This window comes from Saccopteryx bilineata, chromosome 2 (assembly GCF_036850765.1).
Source record: "Saccopteryx bilineata isolate mSacBil1 chromosome 2, mSacBil1_pri_phased_curated, whole genome shotgun sequence".
Lineage (NCBI taxonomy): Eukaryota > Metazoa > Chordata > Mammalia > Chiroptera > Emballonuridae > Saccopteryx > Saccopteryx bilineata.
The window spans coordinates 43822400-43845035 of NC_089491.1; the positions used below are offsets into that span (position 1 = coordinate 43822400).

The 22636-nt window shown below is 41.2% G+C and overlaps 1 protein-coding gene across 1 annotated transcript in view; it reads left to right on the plus strand.

The window, feature by feature from the left end:
• The window catches only part of SLC28A3 (solute carrier family 28 member 3), a 62761-nt gene that overhangs the window by 22560 nt on the left and 17565 nt on the right, over nucleotides 1-22636 (plus strand). The window contains exons 2-8 of the mRNA XM_066256981.1: nucleotides 7913-8008; nucleotides 12104-12186; nucleotides 15087-15178; nucleotides 17046-17235; nucleotides 18656-18800; nucleotides 20034-20147; nucleotides 21116-21193. Coding sequence (XP_066113078.1) covers nucleotides 7913-8008; nucleotides 12104-12186; nucleotides 15087-15178; nucleotides 17046-17235; nucleotides 18656-18800; nucleotides 20034-20147; nucleotides 21116-21193 — 798 coding nt within the window. The remainder of the gene's footprint in view (nucleotides 1-7912; nucleotides 8009-12103; nucleotides 12187-15086; nucleotides 15179-17045; nucleotides 17236-18655; nucleotides 18801-20033; nucleotides 20148-21115; nucleotides 21194-22636) is intronic.

Genomic DNA, 22636 nt, shown 5'->3' on the forward strand with positions numbered 1-22636 from the left:
TTAATCACGGGCCACATAAACTCATTACGCGGGCCGGATCCGGCCCATGGGCCGTATGTTGGCCATGCCTGGTCTAGCCTGTGCTCATTAACTCACATTAAGGATTGCATAAACCCATGATATGAGCCAGAAGATTACATGAGCTAAAAAGGTCAAGAGCAATAGGTAAAGATCAAAGGTTTCTGGAATACTGCCCTTGAAAATGCAATCCCTCCAGGCAAAGCCCAAGCAATTTGGAGGAAAGCATTATAGAGAAATGGCCTTTAAATATTTGACATTTGTCGATTTTGGAAGTAAAAACATAAATAAAAATAGGAGGGGAGGAATGATCTCAAACAATTTGGAGAGATCAGATTCACAAAACAGATGTTGAATTTTACAAGCCATATTTTAATAATAGAGAACAAAGTGACTGTAAATGCCCCAGAGCAAGCAAGCAAGTAGCAAACTAAACCATAAGATTAACATAAAAGTCAAGGAGCTCTTACTCTGTGTGGCACTGGACAGCCACACAGACCCACAGGCAAGTAAGTAATGAATGCTACCTCCCCATGTGACAGGGTACAGGGCCTCAAACAATTAAGGCTGGATTTGAACCCAAGTATGACCATGGAACCCAAGCTTTTTATTATAGTGCAGCACCAGTTAATACAGATAATTTATCAATATTCCAAAAAGCAGTCCCCCTAAGATTTTTTGTTGAGCCACTCCCTATAATTTCTTTATATTGCATTCTGGAATTTTAAGTTACTACTTGAAGTAGTTGCTCTAGTCTAGTCTCATTCCATGTTCAGAGAAACGGTCACAGAACGGTCACTTGAAGAAGTTCAGAAATTAGAGATGTGCTCCTAATACCTTTATTTAAACACCTAAGGCTTAGAATAGTAGAACATAAGATAACCTTCTTGGAAAAGTAGAGAAAGCAGTCCTGTACCATTTAGTGTCTACTTAGTTGTAGAGGCACTGTTTCGGCTTCTACGATAATCAGCTCAACAGCCCCTAGGAGTATCAGAAAGTATCTAGCATTTCTATGCCTGGCCACATGGCATCCAGCAGAGAACAAGGGACAAGGTATCTGACTTCTTAGCTTAACAGGCTAGTGGGTAAAATATATAGACTTACACAGTCCCAAGTCCAATTGATATCATATTTCCATTTTTGTCACAGGTATTGGGACTTTGACATTCATGGCAATATTTAAGTATCATTCTTTCTCAGAATGTGCCACATTGCCTGCTTCTAGGAAGATTGTTCTAAAAGGGTACAGAGATGTGCAAATGATGATGATGCTGATAGATGATAGATAGATAGATAGATAATAGATAGATGATAGATAGATAGATAGATAGATAGATAGATGATAGATAGATAGATAGATAGATAGATAGATAGATAGATAGACAATAGATAGATCAATCAAACATATATAATAAACTAAGCAACTTTGACCACCAATCTAAATCTGTTCTGGTAGAATAAAACCTTTCAGCCAAGGTATATTATCAAATACCTCATAGAAATGACTGTAAGTATCAAGTGCTAAAACCAGTTAAACATCTTTATAGCAACTCTTCATGGTCCATGTCCACGGCACATTTGCCTGCTGGGCCACGCCTATCTTCCATAAACCTTCATGATCTACATGCTACCAAATGTCAGGATGAAAGTCTCCCTGGGGTGTAGGTTGCCATTCTTGCCCCAGTCCTCAAGCCCAGCTCTATCCCCTCAGCAAGGCCATTCATGCATTCAGAGCAAGGACAGGCCACAACACTTGGTGTGGAGAAGGTAGAAGAAAGACTCTCTTGTCACAGTGATGCTAAGTCTGCGGCAGAGAAATCCTGGCCACAGAAACTGAGATATGGAAGTCACATTGTGATATCAGGGCCACAATGGTGGGGACAGACTGAGGGAGTGAAGCAAGGTGGTTGGAAGAAAATGAATGTTAAACTAATCACAAAAACATGACACGCCCATAGTTCAAAAGTGGTCACAAGCATTTCTGGAATGTTTTACCACCTCTATCTACTTGTCTTTTATGTAATTAAGCTTTCTTAATTAAAAGGGAACTTCATCTGTAGGTGTGTCCTACTATGTCTTTAGATATTCCCAAAACCAAAGGGCCTTTGCCCAAGGGCCAAATTCTACAGGCACTGTGTGGCCTGAGACTGGCCAGTCTGAGCTCAGATCTAATCTCAACTGTTTCTGGTTGTGCAACCCAAGTCAAGTGACTTACTTATTTCTGCCTTAGTTTCTGGTTTGTAAAAAGAAGGGTCACAAAAAATTAAAATTAAAAAATGAATGGTCACAGTATTCACTTCACAGACCTCTTAGCATCAAATACAAAACTTTTAAAGGGTTTAAACCAGTTTGTCAGTAATGGTATGTAAAGCCAGTAGCCACAGCAACCATCACAGCCACCTGGCCCGTGCACGTTCGCATTTGATTCAGACAGACAGTAATGAAACAACGGAGCCAAGAACTGGTGGGCCATTAACTTTAATCCTAGCTTGCATCCAGCGGGCAAGAAATACACACAGTGGAAAAACTCTTCTCTTTCCATTCAAGGTTCCCAAAGCCACTGACTTATCCAAGTATTCCCAGAATCAAAGGTTTCTACCTCACCAGCCTTATTCACCTCTGTTCTCCATCTCTTTCTCTCTGTGCAAACTCTACATAAACTGGCTTCTCCCTCAGCACTCCACCATCTTGGCTGCCTCTCCTCTCCTCCACGTGGCCTTTCTCTGCTCTCCTCCAGCATGGGCTCCTCTGCCCCACTTTATAGTGTAGAAATCAAAACCTTCAATCCAATATACAAACAAGGAAATCTCTGATACAAAGTCACTTATCTGAGGCATAAATGGAACTTCTCATGAGAGTGCACCACCCCACATCATGCAATAGTCAAGGGTGTGGGGAAAAAATTAGTTATGAAACTAAGCCTTAGGCTATAATGACCCTGCCTGCTTACAGCCTGTCCCCCACACCCAATGCAAACTATAAGTGAGCAAACATATATATCATATTTACAAACTTATTTGACCAATATGATACAAATAAAAGCAAAACCCAAAAGGGGAAAGTTTGTTTCCTATAGATAAAAGTCAGGAAGGAGGGGGTATAGAGCTGGAGTGGGAGCACTGCTCAAGGCTTTCAGGGACCCAAGTCCCCCCACCCCAGCTCACCACTCTGCTCTCACTAGGATGGGGCCCTTCTGTTCTTGGTCCAGGTGGAACCAGCCACACACCAGGCAACAGGACAAGAAAAGATTAAAGGGACAAAGAGTACAGTGGTCCCTCATCTATTGTGGGAGTTAGGTTCCAGAACCTCCCACAATAGGTAAAAATCTGCAAAGTAGCAACCTTATATTTATTTTATTAATATATATTATGTATGTATGTATATATATATATATATTTATATATATAAAGGCTTTATAAACCCTCCCCACACTTATCTTGCTTATTTTACCACAAAAATAATTAAAATAATAAATATATAAAAATAGCTATATACCGCAAAATCCCGCAATATAGCGAAAAATCTGTGATACAAAATTAGGTGTATTCGATTTAAAAATCCATGATACAGTGAGACCGCAAAAAGTGAACCGTGATAGGGCGAGGAACAACTGTGCCTGCCACCATCTCTTATGAAACTTCCCCAAACCCCCACCCAGGGCACCACTTCTGTTTACATTTCATTGTCAGAATCTAGTGAAATGTGCATCTAGGACAGCGGTTCTCAACCTGTGGGTCGCGACCCTGGCGGGGGTCGAAAGACCAAAACACAGGAGTCGCCTAAAGCCATCGGAAATACATATTTTATTTAAAAATGTATTGTATAATAAATATGTATTTTCTGATGGCTTTTGGCGACCCCTGTGTTTTGGTCGTTCGACCCACAGGTTGAGAACCGCTGTTCTAGGAAATGTAGCCTTTATTTTGAGAGGACATGTGTTCAGCTAAAATTCTATAGAAGGGGACATTGCAAACAGATGGAGGGAGGAGTAATTTCTAGAAGTTATAATACGGTTTAGAAACTGGGTGAAAAGAAAACATCACTGAAAAGGTCTCTGTCCATCTGTACTCCCTGCAATAACCACCGTGGATCCGTAGTTACTTGAGCAGCATGGAAAGGGCAACATCAAAGAGACAAACCCCAGGCACAGTATACTCCTGGCTTACGGATCTGCCCTTCAGAGGGGACTCTATCCAGGATTATCACCTTCGGGACACCAGCAAGTAACATTAACTTGAGAAACTAAAAGTAGTGTGCTATAAACAGTTTAGAAATTCTCACACGTGACAACCACAATGTTTTTACCCACTCAGTAGAATGACATATTCTTTTGCACAGAGAACACGGACATGATTTTAGGAGCCCGGGGCACTACTAAGCTATCTAGTAATAAATAGATGGAGTAAAAACAATAGGTGAAGAAACAGTAATAGGCCACCTATTAAAGCCCTGCAACTCCAATTTAAAAAGAAGCAGAGAAGCAGGGTATTTTTTTCTGGCAACAGTCCAAGCCCGCACAACAACCCCATTATTTCTGTTGGATATCCTCAAATAGGAGACACTGATCTTCCTGGAAATACTAAAAAGCCAAGGTGTGTACTCTACTGGGGGTAAAACACCCCATTACCTGTTGCAAAATACATCCAAACATACCTTTGTTATCATTCATGCCCACTCTGTACCCCCTGCCCCATACACATACCTACAGACACCCCTCCTCTCTTTTTTAACTTTGAAAGTCAGTCTCCATCCTTGTCTTTCACAAGGAATCATCAGGTTCTGCCACCAGATGGCAGGAATGATCAGCATCAAGAAGCTGACATTCCTGGAACTGGAGACTGTCAGGATTCTGGAAGGAGCCATCAGAACACCAAGTTAAAACTGGGGGTGATTGATGCTTACAAAGATATGACCTGCCCAGTGTTACACTTGTAATTAGGGACCCTGAGGACCAGTCCCTTCTGTTACCTGTGTTCTGTTTTTCCACCAACTCTTGCTGGATTTTATTTTTAATGTTTTATTAAAGAAATTTTCAGCATCCCTGAAAGTAAGAATAGTAAAGTGAGTCCCTAAGTACCATCAGCCAGCTTCAGCAATTAGCAACATTTTTGTCATCTTTTCATACTATATATATTGTCTGCACTCCCACCTACCAGGTTTGATAGGAAATACCCAAAGGTACTACATTGCAGTGCCAGATACTGCAACATTAAAACCGTGGTTCATTAATTCAACAAACAATTTTTAGTGTCCACTTAGTTCAAGGAATTGTGCTAAGTAAGATATAAACAACTGTAACACAAATGGGCATTTGGCAACAAGACTTATGCGTAAGTCATGTGTGTGCTGAAAGTTAGATTTTACTGATGTTCCACTAAATGGAAAATGCAACACAAGTTGGAATTGCAATTTTTTTCTAGATCCTTGTTGCCCAACCAGAAAGCCAGAGTTAAAATCAAAGTCATGCACTCGTTCTTTTTCAAAGACAAGGTCACAGCCAACAGGGCTAGCAATGGACATTTCCCAAAAAGATATAGGGACATACCTGACAATGTTTATCTATCTGTTGCCTTACGTGGAATGAAGTATCGTGTAAAAGACAAGTCGGATGAGATGGGAGAAAGATTGGACACCCTAAAAATGATAAAAGAGAAATGAGCCAGGTGTTTGTCACATCTGGAAACAGTACTAAGGTGTCAGGAGACCCCTTCAGGAGCAAACTGCATTCAGTTTCTTAACCCTTTGAGTAGTGAGGTTTTTTTCATGCTCACTGACCCCGGGAGTGAGTTTTTTTTTTTCAAAAAATGAAATTAGTTCCAGTTATAGTTTTATTAACTTAAAATAATGTTTGTTTGATAACCAATTTATGGAAATAAGAACATAACTTTGCCTTTTTTTAATGTTGCCTTACACATTTTTAAAATAAAAATTTTTGTTATGATTGTACTCTGGATGGTCAGGAGACACAAGGACCTACATGAACATTTGTTCTACTCAAAGGGTTACAGTTAAATCGAGAGGACATCACAAAAGAAGGCATTTCCTTATTCTCATTACTACCAGGGATTGCTTTAAACCAAACAAGACACATTTTAACATCTCATAAATCCAATAAAATTATGCAGCCTATGGTTTACTATATTTTGGATTTATAAGTTGAAAACCTGTGTGATGTGATGGAAAGGAGACTGGCAACTTGCACCCTTAGCCTCAGCTCTGCTTACTAGAAAGTTCTATGGCCTGGATAAGGGCAACTGTCTTATTTTCCTCTTCCTCAAGTTGGACCATACCAATCATTTCTATCAGAACAAAACAACAAAAATCATCTTTATAAGCCAAGAGTCACTGGTTCTTCCTTTAGTCAGTTTCATATATACACACCTCATCTCTGCCAACCCACCCCTACACTGCTATTTGTCCCCATATGCAAAAGTTAATTCAAAATGGATCAAAAACCTACATATAGGACCTGAAACAATAAGTTACATAGAAAACATAGGTACTAAACATATAGACCTTAGTCACAGAGAACACTTTATGAATTTGACCCCAAAGGTAAGGGAAGCAAAAGCAGAAATAAATTAATGGGACTATATCAAACTGAAAAGCTTCTGCACAGCAAAAGAAATCAACAACAAAACAAAAAGTCAGCCAACTAAATGGGAGATGATATTCACAAATAACTCCAACAAGGAATTAATATCCAAAATATATAAAGAACTCATACAACTCAACAGCAAACAAATAACCCAATTTAAAAAAGGGTACAGGATCTAAACAGACACTTCTCCCAAGAAGACACACAAATGGCCAATAGATATACAAAAAGATGACCAACTTCACTAGCTACTAAGGAAATTCAAATCAAAACTACAATGAGGTACCACCCCACACCTGTTAGAATGGCTATTATCAACAAAATGAGTAATAACAAGCACTGGAGAGGTTGTGGAGAAAAAAGGAACTTTTTCACTGCTCATGGGAATGTTTTCCACTATGGAAAATAGTATGGAGGTTCCTCAAACAATTAAGACTAGAATTACCAGGCCCTGGCTGGGTAGCTCAGTTGGTTGGTCAGTCATCCCAATGCACCAAGGTTGCAGGTTCAACCCCTTGTCTGGGCACATACAAGAAAGAGCCAATGAATGTATGAATGGATAAAACAACAAATCTCTCTCTCTCTCTCTCTCTCTCTTGCTCTCAAATTAATAAAAAATTTTAAAAAGAATAATTATCATATGACTCAGCAACCCCTCTTCTAGGTATCTAACCAAAAAAATTAAAAACATTTATTTGCAAAGACATATACACCCCTATGTGCATTATAGCACTATTCACGACAGTCAAGACATGAAAACAACCAAAGTATCCCTCAATAGAGGATGGGATAAAGATGTGGTACATATACACAATGGAATACTACTCAGCCATAAGACCAGATGAAATACTGCCATTGGCAACAACATGGATAGACCTTGAGAATATCATGCTAAGCAAAATAAGTCGGATAAGTTAAGAACTGTATGATTTCACTGATATGTAAGATATAAAACTGAGAGCAACGAATGAACAAACAAGAAAAACAAAGACTTATAGACATCAGGTTACCAGAGGAAAGGAACATCAAGGGGTGTAGCAAAGGTTAAAGGGCATCATATTTGTGGTGACTGAATATGATTTTACTTTGGGTGGTGAACACACAATGCAATATTATGATCATGTATCATAATACATAGAAATAATACAATTGAAACCTTATTATCTTATTAACCAATCAATGTCACCCCAATAAATTTAATAAAAAGAAAAGAACTCTTCAAGGCACCATTCATTGAAAGAACATTTCTTTTTTGACTCTGAAATTTTATTTTTGCAAACTCTACTTTGTTTTCAGAATGAAGAAGACATTCATGAAAACCAGAACACATCAGGAAACAATTCCCTAAGGAGTAGAGTTGTGCAAAACAGAGAACATGTAAACGCCAAACAGGTAAGGCTGGAGATCATTGAGTGAGTTTATTACCATGGTAACCACTATGCAACAGGCACCTGAGAGCTATGGAGACAGAAAGCATAGTGCTCAGCTGGCACTCAGAGGAATGAGTTAAATGGTAATTAGACTGTGTAGGGCAGTCATGAAGAAAGCATACATGCCCAAACAAAGGTTTCATGTTTATACACCTGCCCTCAGAGTTCTCTGATGGGATGGGGGGCATACCCAGGCTTTCTCTGACCCTTCACCACTACAGATTTCAAACTCCATCCTGTGCAGAAGGCCCTGCCTTAAACAAAAGCATTTCCATTTTAAGGTAAATGAGGCAGATGAGAAAGGTACCTTAGAACCTGTGTCCGTCATGCCGCAGGGTGTCACCTAATTACACAGCATGCTGAAAAGCTCCATCACAATGCCACTTTTATGTCTTTTCTATATTGAATTCTGGGTAGGATCTCATTTGAAGAAAGCCTTCTGCTGTTAAAAAATGAGCAAATCCTCCATGTCAGTCATTCTTTTTTAGAAAAAGTAATTGTGGGTGCCTACTATAGAGACATTTATTGGGGGAGAGTTATTCTCATGATAAAAAGAATAACATGTTGGAAATAGAAAAAAAATTTTGGAAAATTATTGCAGCACAATTTGGAAGACAAAAACAATAGCCTGTAATTTCATTAAAAAATCAGTGTTTAACATCTTTTAATAAGGTCTTTTAGTGAAAATATACACCTACATTCACGAGTTACTATATTGAGACCATGCCATACATATTATTACTGTCTATTTCATTTACTATATTCTAAAAGGTGTACATTTCACTGAATATTATTCAACTAAACAAAACAAGATTCTGTCCACACAAAACCCACACATGGATGTTTATAGTAGCTTTATTCATAATCATAAAAACTTGGAAGCAACCAATATATCCTTTAGTAGGTGAATGATTCAATGAGCTGTGGTCCATCCAGACAATGAAATATTCTTCAGCGCTGTAAACAAATGAATTGTCAAGCCATGAAAAGGCATGAGGGGACATTAAATGCACATTACAAGTGAAAGAGGCCAATCTGAAATGGCTTCATACTGTATGATCCCAACTAGATGACATTCTGGAAAAGGGAAACTGGGAGACAGTAAAAAGATCAGTGGTTGCCAAGAGGGGAAGAAGGATGGATGGGCACAGAGGATTTTTAAGGTGGTGAAACTACTCTGTATGATACTATAATGATTGATGCATGTTGTTAAACACTTATATAAATGCATAAAATGTAAAACACGATTACACAAAAACCTTCACAGCTGAAAGATTATCTGAAAGAGTTTTTTGAACCATGTGCCAGCCCACAAAAGGACCCGGTCCTGGGGCATGCAGACCAAACCACCAACAGCCCAGCTAGATGGAAAAGACAGCATGACTATCACCCTGAGGCTGAGGGGGCTGTTTTATACAATGAATTGGGGGGGGAGAGATGTAAATTGTTTTCAGTTAGAGCATTGTCAGGAAATAACAAGGTTGCGCGTTTGACCTCCGGTCAGGGCACACATGGAAAACAACTAATGAATGCATGACTGAATGGAACAACAAATGAATGCTTCCCTAATCCGTCCCCTGCCTCTCTCTCCATTCTTCTCTCTCTCTCTCTAAAATATCAATCAATAAATAAAAAATTAAGCCCTGACTGGATAGCTCGGTTGGTTGGAGTGCCATCCAAAGCACAGAGGTTGCCAGTTTAATACCTGATCAGGGTGCATACAGAAAAAACTTGATGTTCCTGTCTGTGTCTTTCTAGAAAGAAAGAAAAAGAAAGAAAGAAAGAAAGAAAGAAAGAAAGAAAGAAAGAAAGAAAGAAAGAAAGAAAGAAAGAAGAAAGAAAGAAAAGGAAAAAATATTTACATTGGCTGGAGACAAGAGAGACAGGAGAAGGTGAAGCAAAGAAAGGTCTGGAATAGGTGCATAGTCCATGAGGAAGAAGTGTCTGCTGCTTTTGGATTGGTGTAGGCAACAGTCCAGAAAGCCTGTGATCAGTGGGGTCTGGAGGTCAGCTAGTCTCTCTAGGTAAGAGCTAGACTAGCTACCTGGAAGTTGATTCAGTTTCAGCCTGCATTCAGGAATGTGAACTGCCTTTTGTCAATTCCTGCCCTTGGCTCTATTAACTGATTTACTTTTTGTTTCTTCTTCCCACATCCAGCCTGCTATAATTTAATTTAGGATATCTCAGAATTTTTCTCTTGTCAATACCAAGAGTGAACGCTGATGTAAACTATGGACTTCTTAGGCCCACTGATTGTAACAAATGCACCACTCTGGTTGGAGAAGTCAATGTGGGGGAGGTTGTGGAGGGAAAATGGCCAGGACGTGTATGGGAAATCTCTGTACCCTCCCCTCGATTTTGTTGTGAACCTAAAACTGCTCTAAAAGGTCTTTTGAAAAATTGTTTCACACACACACAAAAAAACCTCAAAAACAAAAACTTAGACACTTTGCTATCTTAAACAGGAATATAATGACTGAGAAGTAGATATTTGGTAACAACAGTTCTTGAGTGACCTTGGCAGAAGTCATCTCAGTAAAAGCCTGGAAGGAGGGTAGATGTCTCATGACTGTTGGATCAAGATTTTGTTGTTGTTATTTTGTTTTGTTTTATTTTAAAGACAGGAAATTGGGGGTGGGGAACAATGATAATGCTTGGCATTCCATAGATAGTAGGTCACTTGGGGCAATTTCTCTGTAATATATATATTTCTCTGTAATATAGATATATATAATCATTTAATTTGAATATTTACAAAACCTTAATATTGACCAAGCTGAGTGTTAGATGGAAAGAAAATGAACAAGGGTCCTCCTCTGCCTCTGTCCTCAGCACCTGCAGCTTGGCTTCAGCTGGTCTTTCTTGCTAGTATCCTCTCATCTTTCTTGTTCCTGGGGTCCAGCCAGAAATGTAAGGTGGCCAGAGTCAGAAGTATAGTGTAGTGCTGGCCGTTTGACTCAGTGGTAGAGCATCAGCCTGGAGTGTGGAAGTTCTGGGTTCAATTCCCAGTCAGAGCACACAGGAGAAGCGACTATCTGCTTCTTCTCTCTCTCTCTCTCTCTCTCTCTCTCTCTTTCTCTCTCTCTCTCTCTCTCTCTCTCTCTCTCTCTCTCTCGCTCACTCTCTCTCTCTCTTTTCCTACTGCAGCCATGGCTCAAATGGCTCCAGCAAGTTGGCCCTGGGCGTTGGCCTCACCTCAGGTGCTAAAATAATTCAGTTGTCAAACTGAGCAGTGGCCCCGAAAGAGCAGAGCATTGCCTGGTAGGAGGCTTGCCAGGTGGATTCTGGCTGGGGTGCATGCGGGAGTCTGTCTCTCTACCTCCCTGCTTCTCACTTAATTTAAAAAAGAAGGAGAAGGAGAAGAAAAAGAAGATTATTCTTGTATTTTTATTTACTAATTATTGTTTTATTTTTCCATACAAACAACTCTAAACCTACTTTTATCCCACCCTGTACTTCACTCATTGACTAAAGCAAGAGATAGCTGAGGAAGGAAAATACTTCCTTTTAGGCCAGCTGATAGAAGCGGCTTTGTTCCTCAGGGGAGGTTTATCTGCTCTTGAAGATGCTTAGCTGGTGTTTACAGCTGCAGACCAGCCTTGGTCTCAGTCCTTAGGAAACCGGAGCTGGCTCACTATAAAGGGAGATTTATGCAGCCTCTAGTATTTACCTCAATTAGCACGTTCCTGAAAACAGAGCTAGGGCTGAATGATTGCCGTAGACAAAGGAGCAAAAAGCAGAGATATGAGTGAGTCTGTCCCCCCAAAACAAGAAGATACCAATAACCCCTTTGGGGGAGAGAAGGGAAAGAGAAGTGTGATACTAGATCACGTGTGTGTGTGTGTGTGTGTGTGTGTGTGTGTGTGTGTGAGAGAGAGAGAGAGAGAGAGAGAGAGAGAGAGAGAGAGATAAGGAGGAAAATACCTAATAGGAGCTATCTTCTTTCATAATAATTTAAAAGAACATTTTGAAAGTTGTTTGCCGAGGGAAGGAGATGAGGGTTCATTATGCCCAGGATTCACAACATTGCAACTCTGCTCCAATGTTTGATTTCCAGGGTGAAGAGCAGGTCACCATTGAGCAGGATTCTCTAAGAAACCAAGAAGATGAGGAAGATGATCAAGAGACGCACCCAAAAGGGTACAGGCTTAACCCAGAGAAATAACCACACCTACCTCCTAAACAAATGGTTTTGCTACTTTGTTTATCATCACCTAATTTTTTAACATCTATTATTATTTATTAGAGATGATCACCACCATCAATCCCTTTTCCTCACTACTCACCCAACCATTTTCAGAAAAATTAATGGAGCTCTACAATAATCAACATGGTAACTTCAAATTGCTGATGTCCTGGGAACCCAGTATCCAGGACAGTGAGTCTTTTAATTTCGGGTGTAAATTACCAACTAATTGCTCCAGTCCACACAATAGTAGTTAATTCATCTTCTCAGTGACAATCAATTTGCAATTGGTTTCTCAAAACCCAATCTACTTGCTATTATCTTGAGGTATACTGAAGGTGTTCCAAGTCTTTATCACCCCTTGAGGTGGGAGAGGCAAATTGTATTATCTTTATTTTTTTGGACCAGGGAAATGAAGCTCAGACAAGTGACTTACTCAAGGTCAGTCAACTGGAAAGGAAGGAAGAGGACGTGCAATTTCAGAGTTTCTGATTCCTAGTCTAAGATTGTCTGGTACTCTAGTACAACACTAAACTATTTATCAATTTTCTAAATTCTGCTTTAAATTTAACTTAAATTTCTAAGACTCTGGAGTTGGTCAGAATTAGGATAGAAAGATCTTGTCACATAAACACCATCAAAAAATATTTACCACCTTGGAAACCTGAGCTTAGTGCTAGCCTTCATTGCACCCCGTGAATCTCTGACCCTGGGGGCTCAGACAGTCTCCTGGGTGGTCAGAGGTACTCGTGTTTCACTAATGTTAATGGGACAGAAACAACCATGGGGAATTGGAACTGGCTTAGCCTAGATGACCAAATGACAGAAGCATCTACTTCTAGCTACTTTATTTTATACAGTGTCAGGTTGCTTTAATGGACTACACACATTCCCTGCAATTAAAAAAAATCTGATAAATCCAACCTAAAGTAGATAGATGTTCCCTATTAAATGTTGCCCCTCACCACTAGCTGCTCTTTAACACTATATTCACACCTGAGGATAAAGTATTATCCTCAATGAGACCATAAAAACATAGTCTTTACTATACTTCTATTACCTCAACATCTTCTAGAAGTGTTTATAATCCTCAGTGTGCACATTCACACACATATACAACAGAAGTTTCATAAAATAATATCTGTCATCATTCTGACATATTCTATTTATTTTAGTAATGGTTATCATTCACAACCTACTAATGGGACCCAACCCACAACTTTAAAAATACTGTTTCAGAAAGACAATATACTCTCTTATTTCATTTATCTACTAATTCAACAAATGCCTGTCAAGCACCCTTAATGTCCAAGGTGTTGGCACTATAAGGGCACAGCAATCTGTTCTCCAGGAAGTCAATCAGATCAAGGCTTCATAACAAAACACAATTAAAAAAGAGAGTAGGAGTAAGGAACAGAAGGATGCCTCTGTCTGAGGATATGCAAGAAAGCTTTGCAGAAGCAAAGAACTTGAGCTATGCCCTAGAACTTGAAGAGAGCTGAGACTTGGACATGTGGGCATGGCTGATGAAAGAAAGGGAACTAACTGGAGGCACTGAGGAAGAGGAGGGAGGTCCCAGCAGGAAGGTGAGTCCTTTGTGGTCCTAGACATTGGGGATCTTCTACAAGGACAAGAAGTGGTTGTTGTAGAAATGCTACCCAGTGGCCTGGAGGTGGCAATGGTTCACTGTGCAGATGAATTCCTTCCACCCAGCCTCAAGTGGGAGGCGAGGCCTCCATTCGATGTGGCGTTGAGGAAAAAGGTACCTGCAGGGAAACCAGTGTGCAGAGCAGATGAGAAGGGACAGGGGCCTCCCACGAGAAGCAGAGCAGTTATTGTGGGCCCCCCCCCCCGTGGCCTCTCCGATCTTACTCACAGGTGGTCATGATCTTCCCAAAGAAGTGACCACAGGCACATGCCACTCACATGCTACCCACCACCCTGTAACAAATGCCTGAACAGAAACAAAGACACATCAACAATTCTAGAACTGTCTGAGAAAGATATATGACAGCTTACTGGTTAAAGCTCTCAAATCCATAAAATTCTACTTTACATTTTTTTTGGTCTACTTTACATTTTAATTTAATCCTTTGAGTAGTATGAATGTTCATGTACGTCCTCGTGTCTGCTGACCATCCAGAGTATGATCGATTTATTTTAAAAATGTGTAAGGCAACATTATAAAAAGGCAAATGTATGTTCTTCTTGTTTCCATAAATTGGTTATCAAACATACATGATTTTAAGTTAATAAAATTATAACTGGAACTAATTTCATTTTTTGAAAAAAAAAACAACTCACTCCTGAGGGTCAGCGAGCATGAAAAAAAAACTCACTACTCAAAGGGTTAAGCACCCAGTGAAGTCTAATTAGCTTCCCATCAAAAACTGTGAATGAGGACAGGGAACCACTTACTTAAACTTTGTAGAACCAGAGAAATGAGAGTTCACTGGATTTTGGGGTGTTTTTATTAAATGAACATTTAACAACCATGGCTTAAAATCTAATGGAGGCACTCAGAGTCCAGTGGAACCAGTCTCGTCCTATGTATTATTTTCAGCCTTTGGTTAGTTGCCCGTCTCCCCTGCTCTGTTTCCAGGAACATGTGTTCTGCATCTCTGAAATCCCTCAACTCTTGGCTCATCCATTCAGCAAAGGTGCATCCAAGCCATGGCTGAGTTTAGTTTACAACGAAATGAGGCTTCCATTTCTATTTGGTAGGACGTATACTCCGTGAATTTGTTCATCTGCTTGCTTTATTTATAAAGCCCCATCTATTGGTAACATTCCAGTTTAACTCATGTTTTTGGCATTTAGTTCTGCCTGTCATTCTGCTTTTGTGTTGTTACAGGTATCTGGCAAGGAAGTATAGTACAGTTTGTCATTTTTGTAGGAAACACAACACCACCATTCGGTACATCACCTGGGGCATCTTATTAGCAGGTAAATAACAGAAGGGGATGGGATGCCAGTGTCACTCTTTGAGGGTCCCCTAATATTAAGCTGAGCTTCCTGTGAAAAGAAAATAAATCTTCCCTTCCCCTAGACCGCATGAATCATCCAAACAGGCAGAGAAGTAAACCAAGAAGGCCCTAAATTACAGGTCTCATCTTGGGGTACCTACTAGGTTGTCTCCCTATCTGTTTCATTTAGTTAATTTAGGTCACCCACTGTGTGGGCTTTGTTATTGGGATGTGGATTTGAAAGTCAGTTAATGCAAATCCAAGTAACTGGAAAACATGGTGGTGATCACAGCATAGGACTCTAATCGCAGGAGGAAATATAAGCCATTGATACTTTATATGGATACAATGCTGGGAGTGGCCTAGAGGGTCAGGCAGCCCACTCCTCTGGCCTGAAGGCAGAGTTGTACTGTCTACAGTTAACTGTTGAACAATGCAAGGGTTAGAGGCACCCCAACCCGCACCACACACAGTCAAAAATCCATGAATAACTTTTAACTCCCTAAAAATTTTACGACTAGGCTACCTTTGACAATTAACATATTTGTATGTTAATGTATTACATGCTGAATTCTTACAATAAAGTAAGCTAGAGAAAAGAAAGTGTTATTAAGATCCTTAAAAAGGGCCTGACCTGTGGTGGCGCAGTGGATAAAGCGTCGACCTGGAAATGCTGAGGTCGCCGGTTCGAAGCCCTGGGCTTGCCTGGTCAAGGCACATATGGGAGTTGATGCTTCCAGCTCCTCCCCCCTGTCTTTCTCTCCTCTCTAAAATGAATAAATAATAAAAAAAAATCCTTAAAAAGAAAAACTACAGTATTTATTTTTTAAAATTCCCAAATAAGTGTACCTATGCAGTTCAAACCTGTGTTGTTCAAGGGCTAGCTGTACACAGAAGAGCAGGTTTTTTGTTTTTACTCCCTCCAAAGCAAAGGAATCCACCCATTTCAAAGAACACGCCTGTCTACAAAACACAAACCATGCCACCCACCCAAGTCCACAAATATCAATCCAAGACTGCTGCAGCTCCACGGGCAGTGGTTCTGCTCGGCTCACACAGCTGGAACAGGGAATCACGGGGTAATAAGTCTGCTCTGCACTGGGCCAGGTAGCCCTTTGCCGGTTATACGTCAAAACCACATATCTGTCCCTTCATAGTACAAAAATAAACAGACATGCGTGGCTGTGTTCCCATTCAACTTGATTCATAGAGTACAAATACAACTATCCTTGTTACCTACAAAAATAAGTGGCTGGCCAAACTTACCTTGCAAACAAAACCGTGTTTGCTGACTGTTAACGGGGAACCTTGTTCTTCTTATCCTAGAATTTCCTCCTCAGAAGCAGCCACCTTGGTCATCACCCCCACCGCTCTCCTTCAGAGATTCTGTGGCACTTAGAGATTGTTGATATGGCACTTAGAGATCGTCCTACCCAAGCTTAGGCCAAATCTGAGCTGCAAACCAGGAGAATCAATACCTTTTGTCAGTGGTTGCTTCAATACCTGGGCTTTCTCTGCTAGAAGTTCACTTTCTGAGTCTGGCTGGATACCAGAAAAAGGTGCTTAGTACTAAGTAAGAGAGGCCCAATGACTAAGCATCAAGATTCAAGAATTCAGAGGTCTCTATAAGAAAAAAAGACCTAGAATCCTGTCTTCCTGGCATTCATGGTTAGACTGTTAGGAACTTATAATCAGAGGAACCAACAGCCATATCAAGAATATGAAGAGCAATCCTGTATTCCATGGTTTGTTCATTGAACCTGCCCTTGACTGAGCCAGATCAGTGCTGGAGCCTGGTCTCCAGCTGGTGTTGGTGATGTTCCTGTCTGCCTTTGCCTCCTGGACAGGTTACCTGGCTATGGTGATAGCAGCCTGCGTGCTGAATTTCCACAGAGCCCTTCCTCTGTTCGTGATCACCGTGGCTGTCATCTTCTTTGTGATCTGGGATCACTTCATGGCCAAATACGAACATCAAATTGATGAGTTCCTATCTCCTGGCAGAAGACTTCTGGACAGCCACTGGTTCTGGCTGAAGTGGTAAATGCAGTTAGTTCTCTTATTACAGCTTAGAGGGGCGTTAGTCTTTTCCAACACCATTCCAAAAAACTTGTTCTGAAATTGCTTCCTGATTTATGGGATACTGTAGGGAGAGACAACGTGGGGGGTAATCTGTTAAAATGCTTTCACTTTACAAACAGGAAATTCAGGCTTAGATAGGCAATAACTCATTTGAGGTGTTTTCAAATGTCCCTATAAACTACCTTAATTTCAAGTGCTACTAAATGGTGAAACATCATTTAGTTGTCCAAAACGTGGGAAAGTTCTATTTGGGGAGGTGACTTCTTGCTCTGGCCTCCTTGGGAGGAAGAGCCTGTGAATTACTAAAACCAACTTTTCCTTGTAAGACCCTGTATCCAGGTGACCACTCAGAGCTTTTCTCTCAGTCTCCAGCTGTGGGGCCTCCTCTCCCTGCAGGTGGCCCTGCTGGGTAGGATCCAAGACCGGTTTTCCCCAGTGTGGCTCACAAGGGATCTACCAGGAAACTTCACACATCCTTGGCCTAATAAACCAGGCTGTGCAATACCAACACAGCGCCCTTTCTGGCTCTGCCATCCAAGCCATAAATCAGACTTGTCATACCTGCCAGATTCCCCAGGGAGTTAAGAACCCAATCTAAAATCCAACTTCACTCTCTGAGGTTCGGGTAAGTTCCCTTAGCTGCAGAGAACACATTTCAGGTTTCTCTTAAAGCAGGGGTCCCCAAACTATGGCCGGCCCCGCAGGCCACATGCGGCCCCCTGAGGCCATTTATCCGGCCCCCGCCACACTTCCAGAAGGAGCACTTCTTTCATTGGTGGTCAGTGAGAGGAACATAGTTCCCATTGAAATACTGGTCAGTTTGTTGATTTAAATTTACTTGTTCTTTATTTTAAATATTGTATTTGTTCCCATTTTGTTTTTTTACTTTAAAATAAGATATGTGCAGTGTGCATAGGGATTTGTTCATAGTTTTTTTTATAGTCCAGCCCTCCAACAGTCTGAGGGACAGTGAACTGGCCCCTGTGTAAAAAGTTTGGGGACCCCTGTCTTAAAGGGTAGCACCTTGTCCAGCTCCCAAAGCAGAAGTGTGGACTCCCAGTAGCTCTCTCAAAGAAACCACCAGACTTCTCTCTACAAACATCCTTTCTCCTCTCTGATCCTTTTGTTGAGCAAGCAAAGAGCCCAAGAGTTGTGGAGTGAAGGAGACACATTGCTTTTTCTTTTTTTTTTCTTTTTTTGTTTGTTCGTTTGACAATTTGCCTTTATAGCCACAACCAAGGAGTATCTGTTGCAAAACTTTTGGATGACAGGGTGTGTTAATCTTGTTAATATTATTTTGTTTGGTGGTTTAAGCCTGATTGAGATTTTCAATTTAGCACAGCAAATGATGCCAATGCCTCTTTCCTGGTTCTCCTAGGGTGATTTGGGGCTCACTGATCCTGGGGGTTATTTTCTGGTTGATCTTCGACACCGCCAAACTGGGCCAACGGCAGCTGGTGTCCTTCGGTGGGCTCATCATGTACATTATCCTACTACTTCTATTTTCCAAATACCCAACTAAAGTAAGTACAAAACCAGTTCTTTTTGTTTTGTTTTGTTCTTTCCCTTTTTCCCCTCACGGATAAATTGTTCAAATTAACACATACGAGAGAATTTAAGTGTTATTCAACATTTGTCTCTCCTTGCTATAATACTTTCAGTGGCTAGAGCGCCCTTCTTCCCGAATTTCCATCGCACAGTTATTCTCTCATTTTTCACTCTCAGTAACTTTCCAGTTCCACAACCAGTGAGATATTCTCTCCTATCAAGTCCAATTGCTGCTCAGGCACCACACCTCTCCCTGTGAAACTCACGTACAAAGAAAACTCATTCATTTTGATCCAGATTTCCTCAGACCAGCAGTAATCTAATATTCTACCATTGGATTCTGCAGTTTATCAAATTTCCATTTGCAATTTGGGCTGTTTTACTCCAAAACTTTGTTCTTAAACAGTTTTGTTCACATAGAATTCAATTCTCATCCTTATTCAGTCAGCCTGTAACCCATTAAATGGGCAAGAATTCTGAGACATTGGAACTTTCGCCTATGACTCATACAGCAAACTCCGGAACGCTTTATTGGCTGAAAGGTTGACCCGAGGAATAAAGAAAGTTACCTAATATGATCCCAGTTCTTTGCCCTGTTCTGGGGAACGTCTCCGCTGTGTTCTATGCCTCCAGTCCCATTGTCCTTTGCCGGCCACTCATCTCTGCACCAAAAAATGAAAGCAGATGTTTGTCCATTACTGCTACACTCTCTGGGGCTGCATTAGAGTTAATCGGTGCCTTTTACAGTGAAATGAGAGCCCGTCTCAGGGTGGAATTTCACTTAATTCACTTATGAATTGTCAGATCAACAAACCTGGGGCACACAGAAGTCTGTTCTACCTTTCCATTTCCCAGCCAGGGAAATAATGACACATGTCTAATACCAACAGCACAGCTAAGAAAGCCTGATCCTTCCTCCTTTAATGGCCCTTTATAAGACTCCTCTTGTGTCTAAGTTATTTTATCATGACATAATGGTTACATATTCTCCCAGGACCGAAGGCTTCAACCTCTGGATTAGGAAGAGGGAATGCAACTCTGAGATGAATGGGTTTGATTCTACCAAGGGATTCTCTGCCCACGGGCACAGAATACAGGTCAAAGGCTGCGTGAGAGGAACTTCCAAGGAAATAAGAGACCCTTTGGGCATTGTGCTGGGTGCAGCACTCAGTTTTTAATAAGACATCTCTCTTCACCTTGCTCTATAGGTTTACTGGAGGCCTGTCTTTTGGGGAATTGGATTACAGTTTCTTCTTGGGCTCTTGATACTAAGGACTGAGCCTGGATTTATAGCATTTGATTGGTTGGGCAAACAAGTTCAGGTAAGTTGGGTTCCAATGTACACCTTGCTTTTATCATGTTTTGAACATTTGGATATCATTCTCAAGACATGTCAAAAATAAGTTTATCTGTCAGCATTAGTTGACACAAATTTTAATTCAGTTGGTTTTGTTTACGTAGAGTATGCTCATCTGTCCAGTTTCTTAATACTATGGTTGTCCCTTACCTTTATCATCCACTACATCACACCATATCCCAATTGCCCCCTTTATTCTCCCCAAGGGATGTCATACTTTTTTTTTTTTTGTATTTTTTGGAAGTGAGAAGCCGGGTTGGGGGGTTGGGGGGGAGGCAGACAGACAGACCTCCCACATGCACCCAACTGGGATCTACCCAGCATGCCCAACAGGGTGTGATGCTCTGCCCATCTGGGGCATTGCTCTGTTGTGGCAGGAGCCATTCTAGCACCTGAGGAAGAGACCATGGAGCCATCCTCGGTGCCTGTGCCAACTTTGCTTGAAGCCTTGGCTGTGGGAGGGGAAGAGAGAGAGAAAGAGAAAAGAGAGGGGGAAGGGTGGAGAAGCCGATGGGCACTTCTCCTGTGTGCCCCGCCTGGGAATCAAATCTGGCACTTCCATACGCTGGGCCGACATTCTACCACTGAGCCAACCAGCCAGGACAGAGACTTTTTTTTGCATCTAGTGATAAGTAATGCAACCTATGTGCCATCCATGACTTGCTGGAATAACTTACCACACCTGGCTCACTCTTGGACATTCTGGAGTCAGATTGAATGTCAGAAATGACAGGAAGTCTGTATGTGGGTATAATTCAAAAATACACTTCCATGCCATCTACTAAAGGGTGGAGAGCTTAGAAAATTAACTTCTCAGGTCTATCCAACAAGTTTACAGGGCCCCCACCCTCTGCAGAGCCAGGTAGATCCAATGAGTTGTAACCACTGCTTCCGTGGTTGTAATGATCTTCTCTTTGCCTTTCTTCAACTCAGACATTCTTAGAGTACACCAATGCTGGTGCTTCGTTTGTCTTTGGTGAGAAATACACAGACCACTTCTTTGCATTTAAGGTAAAACCAAACCCCTTCTAGTCACTTTCTTTTTGGTAGTATCTCAGTCTTTGTAGATGTTCAGCTAGAACCTAACTGACAGAAACCAGGTACATGCCTGCCAGGCATGTCACAGGTATATAGCATTTTATCTCCCTTTTTCATTTACAATTATATCTGAAGTCAGTGGACACAAACATTTTTGCTTTGGTACTATAGCATTAAGGAAAACATCTAGAGAAAGTCAGTACTATTCAAAAAATCCTTTGACAAGTAGGGGACTTGTAGCATGGCCTAAGATACTTATGAAAATCTCATGGGGTAATAGTATCTGAGATTTCAGGGAAGAGAACATATCTGCCAGCAAATAGCCCACTAATGGCTTCCAGGTCCAAAACTGGTGAAAAGTCTTTGCTCGGCAAGCCCCTCAGGCTCAAGTAAACCAGGACAGCTGGTCACCCATATCACCTCTGTTCTTTCCAAGCCATTCTCAAGCTAAATATTTCCCATCCTTCCTTGAGCACAGCCTTTGCCAAGGCAGGCCTGGAGGCTGGGCCTCCTCCCAACCCAAAAGGGGATGTTATTCTACTGGCAAAAGGCAACCTGGCCTCATGCCTAGACCTAACAGGTTCCCTCCCAACGCTCCCACAAGCCCTGGGAAGCTCCCCTTCCTCTGGGAAAGCCCTATAAATACTTGTGGATGAGTCAGAAAGACACATGTGGTTTTTTTCTTCAGTGTTTTTTTTTTTTTGTGTGTGTGTGTGTGGTGTGTGTTATTGGTCCTACACTTCTAACTTGTTGGCTCCCTTATGGACTTCAAATTTACCTCCACAGTACCCTAACATCAGTTAGGCCCACAGTTAACTGGGAATCTTTTTTCAAACAGCAAATTTTTAGAACTGTTAATGTGATGCTTTGATGCTGAGATAACTAAGCCATCTCTGAAAGGTCAAGTGCTTATAAATTGAGATTGAAATATGCTCATATCGTGAATTTAATTCAGAACTGGAAAAAATAAAGTCACAACAAAGTAACCTGCTGCCCAGACTGTCTGAGTGTCCTCAGATCTTGTCCCTGGGGGCAGCAACCTCTATCCCATTCCCTGTGGGAACACTCGAAATGAAGCCTTCTAGCTCCCTGAGGCATTCAGGAAGGTTTTGCCTGCACAGTAAAGCCAATAAAAGTACATGAGTGAGTGCAAAATAATGGCACCAGAATGTCTTTTAATATATATTATTAATAGATTTTTCTAAATTAGATCGTGTTCAAATTGTCTTCCGTCATTCTGTGCCTCGGGTGCAGCTCATCCCTAGCCATTTAGGTGGGGAACAGAAGGCTTGCAGGGGCGCGGTGGGTAGGAACGAGGAGGGACACAGACCAGCTCTGTGTGATCTCTGCGGAGAGAAGCTGCTCCTGTAAAGACACAGACCACATTGAAGGCTCTCAGAGAGCATCAGGAAGATA